Source organism: Tamandua tetradactyla, chromosome 13 (assembly GCF_023851605.1).
Source record: "Tamandua tetradactyla isolate mTamTet1 chromosome 13, mTamTet1.pri, whole genome shotgun sequence".
NCBI classification, from domain to species: Eukaryota; Metazoa; Chordata; class Mammalia; order Pilosa; family Myrmecophagidae; genus Tamandua; species Tamandua tetradactyla.
In genome coordinates, this window is record NC_135339.1 from 60058233 (window position 1) to 60076273 (window position 18041).

Sequence of the window (18041 nt, forward strand, 5' to 3'; positions counted from 1 at the left end):
GAGAACAGATCATACTCTAGGCATAAAAAAGCTCTCATAAATTTTTAAAAATTGTAATCAAACAACATATGTGTCTTGACTGCAAAAGAATTAAATGACAATTCGGAAATTTGGGAAATTGACAAATACTTAGAAATTAAACAAATACCCATGGGCCAAAAAAGAAGGTACAGGAAATGACAAAATATTTTAAATTGAATGAAAACAAAAAATATAAAAATGTATGGGATGCAGCCTAAAGCAATGGTTAGGGGGAAATGTACAGCTTTAAACTAACAATATTAGAAAACCAGAAAGATGTCAAATTAACCACCTAAGTGCCCACCTTATGAAAAGAGAAATAAAAAAGAAAATTAAACATAAAGCAAGCAGAAAGAAGGAAATAATAAAGATTAGAGTGGAAATCAATTAAATGAATAAAAAAAACAAGAGAAAATCAATACAAACAAAAATTGATACACCTTTACCTAGACTGATGAAGAAGAAAGGGTGAAATCACAGATTATCAAAATCAGGAATGAAAGAGGGAATACCACTATTGACCTCACAGTAAGTCGAATGAAAATTTTATACCAATAACATGGACAACTTAGATGATATGGACAATTTCCTAGAAAGATATAAATTACCAAAGCTATATCCAAAAGAAATAGAAAATCTGAATAGGTGTATAGCAAGAAAATATATTGAATTAGTAATTAAAATCTGCCCATGCAGAAAGATCAGACACAGATCAATTCATTGGTGAATTCTACTAATTATCTAAAGAAGAAATAATTCCAATCCTTCACAAACTTTTCCAGAAAATGGAGGAAGAAGTAATACCTTCCAACTCATTCTATGAGACCAACATTCCCCTTAAACCAAAGCTAGACAAAGACATCACAAGAAAAGAAAACTACAGACTAATATCCTTCATAAATAAAGATGCAAAAGTGTCTAACAAAATATTTACAAACCAAATTCAGCAACATATTAGAAGGATTACATATCATGACCAAGTGGGATTTATGCCAATAATACAAGGTAGATTTAACACTGAAAATCAACTAATAAGCTCTTCCAGGGAAGAAGGCACAGTAGGAGGCTCCAGGACCCAGTCCTTCCTTGAAAACAGTGGTTAAACAGGCAGGAATTGTCTGAAACAATCCCCAGAGGCCTGAAGGACACTGTATACAGCATTCAAGGAAGAGCAAGAGGAAGAGACTGATAAATTATGGTGGCAAACCATAAAATTGTTCATTCTGCATGGTGCTTACTGGAGCCCATCCTTCACCTTCACTGCAGGTCACGGCAAGGTCCAGCCCCTGGCTGGCCTGCTGGTGACAAAAAGGGACATAAAAATCTTATTCCCCAAGAATGGGTGTGGGCACAGCCGATCACAGATCATGGTTTCTGATTAGTGAATTTCAATCACTGGATGCTGGTTTTGATAGCAGTTATTGTTTCAACCCACACTGGGCAAAGGTGGTGGCAGCCACTGTTTCAACCCCATCCTAGTAAAAGCGGCAGAAGTCATTGTTTACCGCCCCCCCCCCCACCCCCGTATGTGGACAATGTAGATTTAAGGATACAGCACTTCTTCAGAGCTGCAGGAGACAGTTAGGTGAAAGACTGCATTTGATGGGCAGGCCAAGAAAGCTCAGCTTTGGGAAGCTATTGGGAAAGATGTTGGTGCCTTTCTTGATTCCCTCCTCAGGGCACTTTGGAGCCAGTCTGGGCACTTTGGAGCCTCCTTTATGGATCTCTGACCCTGCCTTCTCTGGGAAAGACTGACTTGGGAAATTTCTCCCTGGGGTGAACTCCCAGGCAAAAGTGGTGTGAAATAACAAAAGGAAAATAAGAAACTATACTATAAAGGCAGACAGTCTGGGACAAAGGCATGTCAGCTTCAAATACCTGTCAGCAGAGGGAGGTCTGTCTCCTGGGAAGCAGAGGGGACAGCCACATTCTTATAAACAGGGTAGCTTCAAAAAACAAATACAAGTGTATGCCCAGAACAAGACAGAGGCCCAGAAAGACACTGTCTCCATTTGCCTTGGGCAGACCTCCCTGAAGCTCAAAAAAATATCTGCCTTATCACCAGGTAGTTAAAAAACCAAGAAACAAGACATCTCAGGTAGTAAATCCCAGAGTTAACATTTAAAACATTAAAATGCACAGTGTGCAAGAAAAGAATACAAGAGAAGCAAACAAGCAGGATATGATGGCAATGATGGCTCATCCAAAGATAGAGGACAAACAGAAAACACCAATGAGGAAGACAAGAATACAGACATAACTTTAAAAAAGCGATCCTAAAAATGCTCAAGGAGATGAAGGAAAGTACAGAGAAAGAATTAAAGGACATTTGGAAAACAATGAAATGAATGAACAATATGAGAAACTTAGTAAAGAGATGTAAGTTTTAAAAATGAACAAAATAACCAACTTCTGTGTGAGACCAAAGGGGGAAATGTTTATTTGGTGCAAAATTTATATTTTGGGTGGCATATTACCTAATTTAACTTGTATGGTCAACTTACTTGAACACCGTAAATACATGAAATGTTGAACACGGCATGAGATCCTGTTGGTTTGTACAGGTTAATGTGATGCCCAATATATCCCAGAGTAATTTGGGCAGAGAATAAAAAAAAGTATTTGCAAAGTCCCCCTGGGGGACTGGGGAGAAGGGAGGAAATATTAAACTTCCTCATCTGGGAATTCCTGATATTCTCACAAGCAATGGGGACAACTAAATCAACAGGCTGAGCCCTCGATCTTGGGGCTTACCCCTATGAAATTTATTTCTGCAAAGGAGAAGCTAGGCCTATTTATAATAATGCCTAAGAGTCACCCTCACCGAACCTCTTTTGTAGCTCAGATGTGACTGCTCTCTCTAAACCAACTTGGGCAGGTAAACTCACTCCCCACTATATGGAACATGACTCCCAGGGGTGTAAATCTCCCCAAAATGTGGAAAAGGACTCCTGGGACGAGCCAAGACCTGGCATCATGGAATTGAGAAAGCCTTCTTGATTAAAAAGGGGAAGAGAGAAATGAGACAAAATACAGTTTCAGTGGCTGAGAGATTTCAAACATAGTTGAGAGTTTATCCTGGAGGTTATTCTTATGCATTACATAGATATTCCTTTTTAGTTTATGGAATATTGGAGTGGCTAGAGGGAAATACCTAAAACTGTTGAGCTGTGTTCCAGTAGCCTTGATTCTTGAAGACAATTGTGTAGCAATATACCTTTTACAACGTGACCATGAGATTGTGAAAACCTTGCATGTGGCTGACATACCCTTTATCCAGGGTATGGGCAGATAAGTAAAAAGTAAGGATAATAAATAAATAATAGGGGCGATAAATGGTAAAAAAAAATTGGGTAGATTGAAATACTGTTGGTCTAAGAGAGGGAGGAGTAAGGGGTATGGGATGTGTGAGTTTTCTCTTTTTATTTCTTTTTCTGGGGAGATACAAATGTTCTAAAAGTGATCATAGTGATGAATACACAACTATGTGATGACATTGTGAGTCATTAATTGTGTATCATGTGTAGATTGTATATGTATAAAGATTTCTCAATAAAAACATTAAAACAAACAAACAAACAAACAAATATGAACCAAAGAGAACTTCTGGAGTTGAAGATCATAATAACTGAAATGAAAAATGCCCAGGAGGGTTTCAGGAACAGATTGGAACTGGTAGAAGAAAGAATCAGTGAACTTAAAGACAAGATGCATGAAACGAGTCAGGCTGTGGAGCAGAAAGGAAAAAAATATATTAAAAGCAAAACTAGACCAAGACAGCTATAAGACACAATCAAGGGCATGAATACTTTATGGGAGTCCCAGAAGCAGGAAAAAGAGAGAAAGGACAGTAGAAATAGTTAAATAAATAATGACATAAAAATTCCCAAACTTAGCAAAAGATCTGAATATGCATATCCAAGGAGGTGAGAGAACAAGTAAACAAGATAAGCATGAAGAAAAATACATTGTGCCATATATTGATTGCACCATCAAATGCAAAAGACAAGGAGAGAATACTGAAAGCTGCAAGGGAAAAGTAACATGTTATTTACAAGGGAATCCCAATTAGATCGAGTGTTAATTTTTCATCAGAAACCATGTAGGCAAGAAGGCAGTGGGTTGAAATACTTTAAATGCTGAAGGAAAATAATTGCCAGCCAAGAATTTTATATCTGGTGAAACTTTCTTTCAAAAATAAGGGAGAGATTAAGACTTCTCAGATAAACAAAAGCTGAGGAAGTTCAACACCACTAGACTTGCCCTACAAGCAGTACTAAGGAATGTCTTTAAGTGTGAAAGGAAAGGACACTAGACAGTGGTTCAAAGTAGCATAAAGAAATAGAAACCCGAGATAAAGGTAACTTTGTGTAATAGTTCTTATTTCCTACGTGTGCTAAAATGCAAATGCACAATAAGTAATAAAGAATCTAGGTATATGGTATATTCATACAATAGAATATTATTCAGTCATAAAAAGGAATGAAGTCCTGATACATGTGACAGTGTGGGTGAACCTTGGAGACATCACGTTTATTGAAATAAGCTGGACACAAAAGGGCAATTATTGTATGATATCATTGATATGAAACAATTAGAATAAGCAAACCCACAGAATCAGAATCTAGAATATAGGTTACCAAGGCAGGGGGGGAGTAGGAAATGGGAAGTTAGGGTTTAAAATGTATAGAGTTCCTGTTTGGAATGATGGAAATGTTTTGGTACTAGATGGTGGTGATGTAGCACAACATTGTGAATGTGATTAACAGCACTAAAATATACATCTGAATATAACTAAAAGGGGAAGTGTTAGGTTGTAATATGGCAATAGAATAAAATTTTTCAAAATATCCATGTAACTATGTACACAAACAGTGAGTCCTAAGTTTAACTATGGACTTTGATTAGTAGTGCAGTTGTCAAAATGTGCTATCATCAATCGTAACAAATGATCTACACCAGTGCAGGGTTTTGGTGGTGGTGTGGTATGTGGGAATCCTGTATTTTATGCATGATTATTCTATAAACCCACAACTTCTCTAATAAAAAATCAACTCATGTATAACATCAAATTAATAGAATAAAAGACCAAATCCACATCACCATCTCAGTAGATGTAGTAAAAGCATTTGGCAAAATCCAATACCAATTCCTGATAAATACTCTGAACAAATTATGAATAGAAGGGAACATCCTCAATCTGATCAAAGGCATTTAAGAAGAATCTACAGCTCAAGTCATACTTACTCATGAAAGACTGAATATTTTTCCCCTAAGAATGGGAACATGACAAAGATGTCTACTCTCATCACTTATATTCACAATTGTACTGGATGTTTAAACCAATGTGGTCAGACAGGGGAAAGAAATAAAAGGCAGCAAAATGGGAAAGGGAGATGTAAAACTGTCTTTATATCAGATAACATGAGCTATACATAGGAAATTCTAAAAAATGCACATACATACAATCACAAACCTAGAAGATCTAAAAAACAAGTTCAGCAAGATTAGAGGGCACAAGAACAATACACAAAATCAACTGTATTTCTAAATAGTAGCAATACACAGTCCAAAAGTGAAATTAGGAAAATAATTCCATTCAAAAGTACATAAAACTAGTTAAAAATAAATTTAACAAGAGATGTGTAAGACTTACATACCGAAAACTACAAAACATTGCTGAGAAAAATTAAACATCTAAATAAATAGGGGGATAATCTGTACTTGCAGATGGAAAGACTTGATATCATTAAGATGTAAATTCTCCCCAAACTGACTCACAGATTCAATGCTAAATTTATTAAAATCCTAGCAGGATTTATTGCAGAAATTAACTAGATGGTCCCAAAATTTATATCAAAATGCAAAGCACTCAGGATAGCCAAAACAATTTCAGCAAACAAGATCAAAGATGGAGGGCTTAAACTGCCCGACTATAAAGTTACTGTAATCAAGACAGTGTAGTACTAGCATAAGGATAGACATATAGATAAATGGACAGAATTGAAAGTCCACAAATAAACTCATTTATGGCAACTGATTCTCAACCAAGATGCAAAGACAATTCTATAGTGACAGAAAGCAGATTACTGTTTCCTGGGACTGAGAATGGGAACAGGCATTAACAAGAATGTGGGGATGGTTCTACAAGGCTACACATTTACTAAAAATCATTGAATTATAATATGAAAAAATTATAGGAAGACAGAGAGAGAAATAAAAAGGAGGGGGAGAAAAGAAAAAAGGAAGGGAGAACAGAAAAGAAAGAAACAAATAGTAGCTCATAGCAGCATTATTTACAATTGCCAAAAGATGGAAGAAGACTGGATAAACAAATATGATATATACATACAATAGAATATTTTTTAATCATAAAAAGGAATGAAGTGCTGATATATACAACAATATGGATGAACCTTTAAGACATCATGTTGTATGAAATAAGCCAGACACAAAAGGACAAATACTATATGACCTCGCTGGTATGAAATAATCAGAAAAAGCAAATTCACGTTCAGAAACTAGAATACAGATTACCAGGGGCCAGGGTTGGGTATTGGGAATGGGGAGTTAATGTTTAACTGTTACAGAGTTTCTGTTTGGGGTGATGGTAAAGTCTTGTTAATGGAGGATGGAGATGGTAGCACAGTTTGTGAATGTAATTATACCACTGAATGATATATTTGAATACAGTTAAAAGGGGAAATTTTAGCTTGTATATATATATATATATATATATATATATATATATATATATAGTAATATATATATATTATATTACTAGGTCAATTTTTTTTTTAATCCATACACTACACAACAGTGAATACTATCATAAACTATGGACTACAGTTAATAGTCTACTTACAATCATATTGTTTCATCAGTTGCAACATGTGAATCACGCTAATACAAGGTATTAATAATAGGGAGGCATATGGGAACTCTGTATTTTATGCATGATTTTACAACTTCTCTAATACAAAAAAAATGAATTGGTAGACAAATTTATGCTTATGTAGACATAAATAGTACAAAAGAACAGTACGCTCTTATAACTATCCTGCTTTGTACATTAATTTATCATCAGAAAAGCAAAAGTCAAGTTAAACATTTCAATTTGAAAGGTTAAAGGGCAAAAATGGCATGACAACAGATAGTATAAATTGTTTTCAGGTCCTTTTCTTTTTAATCTCTCTCTCCTACTACTATGTATGCAGAGAGATTTGTTATTTATTGTTATATATCTCAAATTTAGTATAGTATCTCTGCATATACTAGACAGTCAATAAATACTTGTTTAATGAAATATAAATGAAGAGAAGAAGGCCAAGAGGACTTAATACCATAAAAAAACATAAGATAGTAGAAAAAGCACCTTGGTTTTTGTTATAAAACCCTAGTTTCTGTCACAGAATCAGCTCTTAATACTGCCTTTACAAATGACTTATACCTCTCTGAATATGTTTTCTCATGGGTATAATAAGGATTCATAATATTTACTTTATTAAGCACTTTACATAGCATTTTTGGGGACCAAAAAAGATAGTGTCTTAACAAATGCTCTATGTAAGTAAAATATTTTGCAAATATAGGGCAACATATTGTTGATAATTACAAATATACACCTCCTGAGGAAGGAACTCTGCCATTTGCCACCAATCAGTAGGCAGGGTATATGTATTGCTATGGTCTTTAAAACAAAAAAAGATAAACCCAATATCCTTCTATACTGGTAATAGTTTTATGAAGATGTAATTCATATACTGTACAATTCACCATTTAAAGTGGACAGTTCAATGGTCTTTAGTATATCCACAGTCGAGCAACTATCACCAAAATCAATTTTAAAGCATTTTCATCACCCCAAAAAGAAACTCTATTTTCTTTAGAAGTCACCCCTCATTCTTCCCAGGCCCCCAGTCCTAGGAACCACTAATCTAATTTCTGTCTTTAAAAATTTCCCTATTCTGGATATTTCACATATATGGAATAATACAATGAAGTCTTTTGTGACTGGCTTCTTTCATTTAGCATAATGTTTTCAAGATTCATCAACATTGTAGCATGTTTCAGTACTTTATTCCTTTATATTGACAAATTATATGCCATTTTATGCATTTATCACATTTTATTTTTCCAGTCATCATTTGATGGCCATTTATACTGTTTCCACTTTTTGGCTATTACAAATAATGTTGCTATAGACATTTGTGTACCAGTTTTTAGATGGACATATGTTTTCATTTCTCTTGGGAATATACTTAGAAGTGGAATTGCTGGCACAAATAATAAAATAATAAGTCTATGTTTAACTCTTTCAGGAAATGCCAAACTGTTTTCCAAAGTGTCTGTACCATTTTATATTTCCACTAGTAGTTTGTAACGGTTCCCATTTCTTCACATCCCTGCCAATACTTGTCATAGCCTGTATCTTTTATTATAGCTATCCCAGTGAGTATGATATGATTTTCATCTGCATTTCTCTCATGGTTAATGATGCTAAGCATCTCTTCATGTGCTGATGGATCATTCATATATCTTCTCTGGAGAAATGTCTATTTAGATCCTTTGTCCAAACATATTATTTTCATTGCTTCCTGGCTTGTCCTTACTAGGGAGTGAAACAACACAGAAATGATATTCATAGTTCTAAGAAGTAGGTTTCCACTGTGGCTCCCATTCTTTTAAAAGAGAAATGGAATCAGCCTCACATCCCGTGAACAGTTACTACTGGGGTATGTCCACAACCCTAAACCAAAAATGTCCAAATCAGGTTTTCTGATTTTTCTGTCCTTTGTCAATCTCACGTCAGTTGAGCTGCAATGGTAGCTCAAATCAGGAAGAACACCAAAACAAATGATAATTTTGGTCATACCAATGATTCATCCAGCATCTACACAAACAGCTGCTATCTTCAGCTATCTAACAACTGTGGCACAATGTGGCATTTTAGTGAGAGAATTTGGTTTTCCACCATGATAATGGATTCAAAGAATTGCTGTAACTCAAACACTGCCAACCTCCCTTAGTAACCAAAGAATAATTAATTTAAGTGCTTATAAATGTAAGCTATGAATACACCAACGACTTTCTTGCATTGATTTACATTTTTACTCTCCATTATTTGTGGTTTAACAGCTTCCCTTATTCATTCTTTCCTTTCAAACTATAAGGGCTCCCTCTAGTTCTAGATAGGAACATTTAGTTCAATAATTTTGACTAAACACTTATTTTACCTTTCAATAATATGCTCCTAGAGACTAGGAATTCTTTTTTTCTGTATATTCACTCTCACACTATGCACTAGCAAGTCACGCAGTCTGTGCAGAGAAGGATTTTAAGGGCATCATCCTCCAACTCCCTTCCCAGAGCTGTGCACAGTATTTTGCATAGCAAATTCTCAGTGCATACAAATTGCAAAAATGACAAAAGAGCATGAGAGAATGTATATGAATAGGAGTGTGTGGACAAAGGACTGAGAGAATGAAAGCAAAGAAGGTGAGGAGACTGGAAAAGGGAAAGGAAAAAAGTAAGCAGGTAAAGAAACTATATAGATTTTGCATTTTCCCTTCTCCTGCTTTCTTCCCTTCCTCTTCTATGTATCTAAACACTGTCATCTGAAAATGCAGTTCTCTTAATATTTTGGGCTATGACCTAGCCTCATAAACAGTTGGCAGTGTGTTTGAAGAAGGTAATTCAACACTATGTTTGCTTTTTTCACAAGGCTATGACTATTATATATACACACGTACAAATGACTATACATAAATAAGTTTATGCACATTTATGCACACAAACTCAGAATAAGAGCTTAATAAATATTGTGTGAATGAATGAATGAATGAATGAATAAAGTCAGGCTACATCTTACCAAAATCATTATCTCTAAAGGACTAAAATTTCTAAGGTCTGAAATTTGATTTTATCAACTCACTCAGTATACATAAGGCTGAACCATATAGTTAAAACATAAGAGAATAATGGATACGCATATAAGTGAGGTGTAGGTCTGAACATATGACACCCATCTAGTAATTAATGATAGTAGCTTTTAACTGATCACAGAAGTGGGAAGATACTGCATTATCTTTGGAAAATTTTTGTTAGGTATAAGTTCTTAAAAAAAAAAAAACACCATTTCCTGGAGCACAGCTGGACTAAAAATCTCATTCAACACTTTCAGGATTTCATTTTCAGCTTTATAAATTTCCCCAGTTCTTCCTTACTTTAGATTCATCAGTTAATAGAAATGCAAATAATTACAGTTATCACCTGACATTTATCAGAAACAAAGTTTATATTTTATGGACATTTAAGGAGACATTTTATATACACAGAATATAATTTTTAAAAACATTATTAAGAAAGCAGTTCTTTCATAGGATTTGTCATCCTGAACTTTCGTAACTTTCACCTCTTGATACTGGGTATATCTTTTGCTTTTGTGACTTGTTACAGTATTCACTGATTTCAAAGGTAGAAAAAAAGTAGTTGAGTTACTCAGAGTTTAGCTTCTCTTGAAGAAACAACCAAATAAATGTCTGCTTTGGTCTTCCAACCCAGATTTGCTCTAGAGCTAATTTTGTTAACAAGATGTAGGTATGCAGAAAGATGAATGATATAAGAACTGATCAGCTCTATTATCCCTCTCTAAATCTGGATATAATGAATAAGCTAGTACCTCTGTCCAAAAGGATAAGGTTACAAAGAAAAAAATGAATAGAAGATTGGAACAAATCTAGGCAGGAGTATGACCATACCAAAACTTTTGCGGGGGAAGAGGCTGAATTTACAAAACAGAATTAGATGTGTGTAGAATACGTTGACTACCTTAAGAGATATGACTCAAGCACAAGAAAAATCTCCATAGTTATAAAATGAGTTAGAAGAAAGAGAACTATAAATCTCCTTCAACCCTAAATGGTAAGGATTATAAAACAAGCCCCAAAATATCTCTGAATTAGGCAGATAATCTACTAAAGCCATACCAAAAAATAGCATGTACTTTTTGTAAAGGAGAAAGGAGAAAAAAATCACTGGCCAATTCTAGTCTTCCTGACTAGAGACTTAAATTTTAAAGATGACTTACATCTGCCTTGATAGAAATTTCACCAAAACATTACCAGATATTATTTATTTTTCACTTTATTGAATTTTAAATTAATAAATTTGGCTATTTTTCTATCTGTGACAATATTTTTCCTCCTTTTTATAAAGGATTCTCTATGCTAAGCCCTGAAGAGGCATTGAAAAAGATGATGATGGGAATCAAGGGTTGTGTGACTAAGATAACTAAGTAACATTCCTTTAATGTAATTAACTCAATCTCCACACTAGTTACCATAACATGGGAAAAAGGGATGGATGGGAAATGGAAGGCTCCAGTTGTCTGAATAGATGAGTACATACAAAAAGATGTATATGCCCCCTCTCCACCCTCCACTCAACTCCATCACCAAATGGCTCTAATTATACCAACTGGAGATTTACTTAGTTTAACAAGCTTACCCACTCAGAGATTCCAAAACTCCTGGGGGAATTATTCTCATTAATCATTTGTGCCTAAGTTTTCATTGCTTTGGGCTAATCTATACCTACCTGAGATTTTTTATAAACCAATTTTATCTAGCCAACACAATATTTTAAAAAGTGAAAAACACACAAAAAACCACATACACAAAAACAAACAAAAGAAAAGCCACATCCAAAACCAAAGCCTATAGAGAGGGCATGTACTCTCCAGTTTCACCAGAGGCCCTACCACTCCTTAGTCTTTTACACTCACCCAATTTAAACATTATACCTAAAATTGGTCCCTCATCACATATACAAGGTCCTGTTAAGGAAATGGTTTGCTTTGTTTGGGGAATAGAGCTAAGTTGGTAGAGTCTGATGTTGGAGTAGGGAAAGGTTAGGTGGAGTAATCACAAGTAGACAACAGAGAGTGCCAAGAAATATCAAGAAACAGGAAATAGAAGATGGGAGGTGGAGGAACCAGTAAAGAACTTTGCATAATATGAATTTTGTCTAGTTCAAAGCTGATCACATCGCTCCAACTTTTGTTATGGGATGGATGATACTCTAACTGGTTTGGAAGATGAAAACTCCAGGCTATCCCAGTTCTGCCTCCTACAGTCAAAGCATGTTCAATTCAGTTCAGTGAGTCTCCATTTGGTTCCTAACTCTCCCCAGATTTTACCCACTTCAGGAGAGAAAGAGAAAAAGGAGGAGAAAGAAGAAAGAAATTGAGAGCTTCATTCCAGTTGTTGATGACTGATAGGAAAATAGGACCTTATTATTATAAGACCCTTATGACTTGTCATCTTACTATGAGGATGTCAAATTCCAGAATGCAATAAACACACACATACACACCTGCACACACACACACCCCTGTACACACACAGCATGCCAAACTAACATGGATTAGCCACTGACATATAAGGCCATGGACAAAAATGTTGGTACCAATTTATAACTATAATTTTAAGAGACGTCTGGGTTTTTAGACTCATTTGTTTTATTGTAAAGTTTACCAGAAAGTCTTTTAATGAGATAAACAGAATATTTTCAGACTTAGACTATATATATATAAATTCATTGGGGGAAAATAGCATGATTTAGATGGTATTTCTCCAAAGTCTGCTCCAGGGAATACAGTTCTATGGGATGATAACAGGAACTACTCACACATGCACACAAACACACAGTTCTATGATTAAATAGAATCAGCTACATAATTTGCAGGACCAAGTGAAAAATGAAATTGGTGGCATCCTTTGCTAAAAAATTAAGAATTTCAAGAAGGCAGCAGCAGAGCATTAAACCAAGCATGGGATTCTTCTAAGCCTGAGACTCCATGTGACCCCATAGGTTGTACACTCATTAGTCCATAAATGATTAAATGCTCTAGGAAATGTTGGGCTAAAAAAAAAATTAACAGATTTTTTTTGCCACAAGACTTCTTAGAGCCTTTTATATACTAATGTGCATTGTGAATATTTAAGAGGTATCATATACAAAGACATGTGAAAGCTCTTTTTAAATTATTATCATTATCTAAAAAAAAATTTTTTTTTGCATGGGCAGGCACCGGGAATTGAACCCAGGTCTCTGGCATGGCAAGCGAGAATTCTGCCTGCTGAGCCACTGTGGCCCACTCTAAATTATTATTTCATAAGGACTATTTTGTAGGACCAATGTTCTACAGAACACACATTGTAAAATGCAGATCTCGGTTGTGCAGACAGGCTATGCCTGGTTTATCAACTAAGGAGTCATAAATTACATGGCCATTTCCTCCATATTTGAACAAGACAACTAGAAATAATTATATAGATGCATATGGTATGAATTCACTGAATCTACCATCCTTCACTCTTAGGTCTGTTACTATTTGGAAAGTCAACTCAGTGGCCAAATATCCTACATGCTAGAGATAGTCTGACTGAGACTACATCCCAAACAAATGTATTTCTTCCTCTTTATCTTGTCCATTTAAGCAAAGAATATTCTTACTTACCATTACCCAGTTCCCAAGAAATGTTGTACTTTTTGCTGGCACTGTACTTCAACAGACTCAAGGCACTAGAACTGTTCCAGGAGTTATTGGGATTACGACGAAGTGCATTTAGAGCAAATATCAGGTGGAGTCCAGAGCAATCAGCAAAGTTATAAAGTTTGTCTAGAGACCTGGCTGGGAAGAAGCAGAGAAAGGCTTGTAACTCTCAGATTAAGAACCCAACAAAAGGAAAATACTAGCTACTATCAAAAGCCTTTCTATGAGCATCCCGCAAATAAGGAATTACACAGTCAGGCTGCTAAAAGGGACTATTACGTTTCAGTTCAGGGTACGTTTCAAAGTGATTTTAGGAAGCAGCACACATGTTTTCTAGCCAAGTCTAGTCTATAATATGATTTATTTGTTTTTAGAAATGGAATTGCTGACATTTAAAAATGGGAAGATATCACAAAGTAGCTGGATTTCTAGCTTTTCTAGAAAAATCAGATATGGTACTACTGTGTTTATATTCCTGAATGACAATATGATAAGAGTTGTGTCGGGGACAAGGCCAGGAAAGAAGGCTGGTTGGTGAGACTTGGAAAATAGCTCAGCCTAGCATAGCAGCCCATCCAAAAAAGTTCATTCAAGTCCCAATTTCTAATATTTCTGAATCTGAAAATATTACAGCCATTAGTAGAAATGTGTTTCAATGGCAGGTTGATCCCAGCAACATATGTCCCATACCAATCCCATTCCTTCGTTTCTACTGCCACCATTCTAGCTCTGGCGCTCACTTCCATTTGCATGAATTATTGTAACAATGTCTTCTAGTGCCTACTGCTAGATTACCCCCATTCTGTCAGATTCACGTTTCCCCAAACCACTATCATCCGTCTAATTTACCCTTCAAAACCTTGGTGGATTTTCATGACCTTTTTCTTCCTTAGCGCTGTGCTCAAGGCCCCTATAACTTAGACATAATTTTTCTCAACCTTAGACTTCTCTATTGCTCTCAATGAGTTATTTGTTGCTGCCAAGCTGTTCTAGTTCTTATAGATCCCCCATCCTATCTACCTTTGCTGTACTTATTCTCTTCACCTGGAATGATCTAGTTCTTCCTTTAAACAATCCATATTTTATTGGCCTTTTTTCTCCTTATCACAGTTGTATTTTGTGCTCCCCAGTTTATTTTGAAAACAACCTTTTCTGATATATATCCGAATGAACGTGAATTTACATTTTATCTCAAAGTACATAGAAATTAGCTATATTCTCTTATAAATGAAACACTGATAAAAGAACACTCAGCATATTATTTAAGGAAATCACCATAATAAAATTATCTTTTTCTAGCATTTAAACTATTTTTCCCATCTAAGCCAATACATACTTTTTGGCATTTGGTATATGTACATGTAAAAGAGACACATTTGTCATAGTGACCATAAGATGAAACAGCATATGGTGTCCTTTCTGAATATAATTAAATTTTCATAGGCAAAGTGGTCCAAATGGGAGCAAAAGCTGACTTCCTCATGAAATAAACTAGATAAACAAAAATTAAGAATAATGCTAAAGATTTATTCCAGATATCATTCTTTTTCTATCCTTTTAATGTACAAGTGTACACTCTGGGTGTATGTGAATCAAAATACTTCCCATCAAGATTGTGAACTCATATGACTAAGTGTATATACGTAATTCAATAAGAGGCCCTGGGGTAAAACAAAAAGTAGTATAGGTGAATAAAGAACACAACGCTTATACACAGTCTCAAAGTAGGAGTGATTTCCATAATAGGGATCTTCAAAATGTTATTTTTGTGGATCACAACTCCCAGGTAGTTCAATTTTTGCTTTGCAGTTCTCAACTTCACTACCTTTTTTATTCAAGTTATACATGTAATTTGATGGACAAATATACATACAACTTGATGGACATATATAGAACTCATGCAGTATCTACAAAGAAGTAGAGTATTTAGAAGTCTCAGTAGGCTCAGATATCAACTTGGGCCTGAAAGTGATTTTTTAATTATTTATTATGATCATAATTAAGCAGATCAGAATGCTAGCCATCACTAGGTTAGTATCTTAAGATTAGGCATTGGAAAGAAATGATTGTTACAAAACCTACACAAAACATTGTATTTCATAGTGCTATTTGTTTGTTTTACCATTTTTGTAATTTGGCCAAGAGGCCCAATTTGTTTAAGAACATTTAATGTAGACCATAGACTATCTAAATCAAAGATTTTTATTGATTATTCTGCCAAACACAACACTAATTTCCATCTACAATTATTTTTTAAGAAACAATAAGTCAATTGAAAAAAATTGTGGCCTTGAGCTATGAAACATTACACTTTCAACACACTGATTGATTGAAAAACATAGAACATCACTGTAAAGATGTTAATCATCGTGGGCCTTTAGCAATGAATGGATGCAGCTTTACTGTGACTTCTATAAAAACTCTTTGCAGCACCTAATGCAATGCGGAAACAGTCTCAAAGTTGGAGTGAGTCCCATAATAGGGATCTTCAAAAATAAGTTGTTTTTATGCATAATAGCTTCCAGGTAGTTCAATTTTCACTTTGCAGTTTTTAACTTCACTACCTTTTCTATTCAAATCTCTCCGATTGCTTTTATCCATACACAGTATATAATCAAATGTGGCAAAGGCTTCTTTGGTAACCTGCCAGGCAATGTGATTCTTAGGAATATCATACATCTTCATGCAATTTTGCCCTTGAAAATTAGGAGGGTTTCTTACATCATAAGCAGATGTTATGCACCATCTGTCCTCCAATTATCTGAAACATCTTGATCAATTACAAATTTTCTGAAAACTGCTTCTGGAATAGGTGGTCAACAAATGTTACCTAGACACACAAACAGGACCAATTTGGGTGGCTATGCTGCCATCTTCTCAGGTGCAAAGAGAGGCAGAGGTGAGCTACTTGTCCTTTTAGGCAATGTTTCCCAAGGTATAGATGACAAAATTTAGGTGGTATACAGATAAAAAGAATTTTTTATGTTAATAATTATGTACAGGAGTTCACATTATTCTAGTATTCATTGCCCAATTCCCTAGAAGAGGGTTTGTTAAATGGGGTTCTGCAGATTACCAGGGTTTCACAAGATGTCACTGGCATTTTTGCAAGAGATTGACATACTCTAATCAAGTAGCCCCATTAGCTATTTTGTAATAAGTCTTCTGGTCCTGAAAAGTAAGGGCCATGATCATTTGGCAAAGTCCACTATCAATATTTTTTTTTTAGGTCCCACATTTATTATATTTTTTAGACCTTTTTTATTGTGAAATATAACATATATACAAAAAAGCAATACATTTCAAAGTACATTTTAACAAGTAGTTACAGATCGGATTTCAAAGTTTGGTATGGATCACAGTTCCACAATTCAGGATTTTCCTTCTAGCTGATTCAAGACATTGGAAACTAAAAGAAATATCAATATAATGATTCAGCAGTCATAAATATTTGTTAAATCCGATCTTCTCCGTTATAACTTCTCTTTCTACTTTGGTTCTTCTCCCAATCTTTTGGGGTATCTGGGCTATGCTCATTCTAACTTTTTCATGTTGGAAAGGGGTGTCAACAATATCAGAAAGAGGGATGGAATTAATTAATGTTCTTGGACAGGTTGATCATTCTGGGTTTTAGGACTTATCAGGCCTAGGAACTGTCTGGAGTTATAGGATTCTGGAAAGTAAATTTAATGCCTGAAGCTTCTGTAGAATCTCAGATAGAGAGCTAGGTGTTCTTTAGGGTTAACAGGAATGATGTTGATTGGGGTTTGGTACACAATGGCAATTAGCAGTATCTAGCTGAAGCTTGCACAAGAGTAGCCTCCAGAATAGCCTCTCAACTCTATTTGAACTCTCTTAGCCATTAATACCTTATTTTGTTACATTTCTCTTCTCCCTTTTGGTTAGGAAAGCATTGTCAAACCCATTGCACCAGGGAGTCATGCCCCAAGTTGCCAGGAAGACTTTTGCTGCTGGATGTCAAGTCCCATGTAGGGGGGAAGATAATGATTTTCCTTGCAGAGTTGAGCTTAGAGGGAGAGAGAGAGAACGACCACATCTGAGCAACAAAAGAGATTTTCTGGAAGTAATTCTTTAGCATAATTATTAGGCTTACCTTCTCTGCTACAGAAATAAGTTTTGTAAGAGCAAGCCTCAAGATCAAGGGCTTGGCCTATTAACTAGACACACAAACAGCACCAATTTGGGTGGCTATGCTGCCATCTTCTCAGGTGCAAAGAGAGGCAGAGGTGAACTACTTGTCCTTTTAGACAATGTTTCCCAAGGTATAGATGGGAAAATTTAGGTGGTATACAGATAAAAAGAATTTTTTATGTTAATAATTATGTACAGAGGTTCACATTATTCTAGTATTCATTACCCAATTCCCTAGAAGAGAATTCTAACGTTTGAGAGAGTTTCAGGGGTTTCCGAGGTGGGAAAGTTTAATAGTTCCATATTTTTT

At 35.2% G+C, this 18041-nt stretch overlaps 1 protein-coding gene across 1 annotated transcript in view; it reads right to left on the reverse strand.

The window, feature by feature from the left end:
- The window catches only part of HPSE2 (heparanase 2 (inactive)), a 771963-nt gene that overhangs the window by 267189 nt on the left and 486733 nt on the right, over positions 1-18041 (reverse strand). The window contains exon 4 of the mRNA XM_077125704.1: positions 13544-13717. Within this exon, the coding sequence (XP_076981819.1) occupies positions 13544-13717 (174 nt within the window). The remainder of the gene's footprint in view (positions 1-13543; positions 13718-18041) is intronic.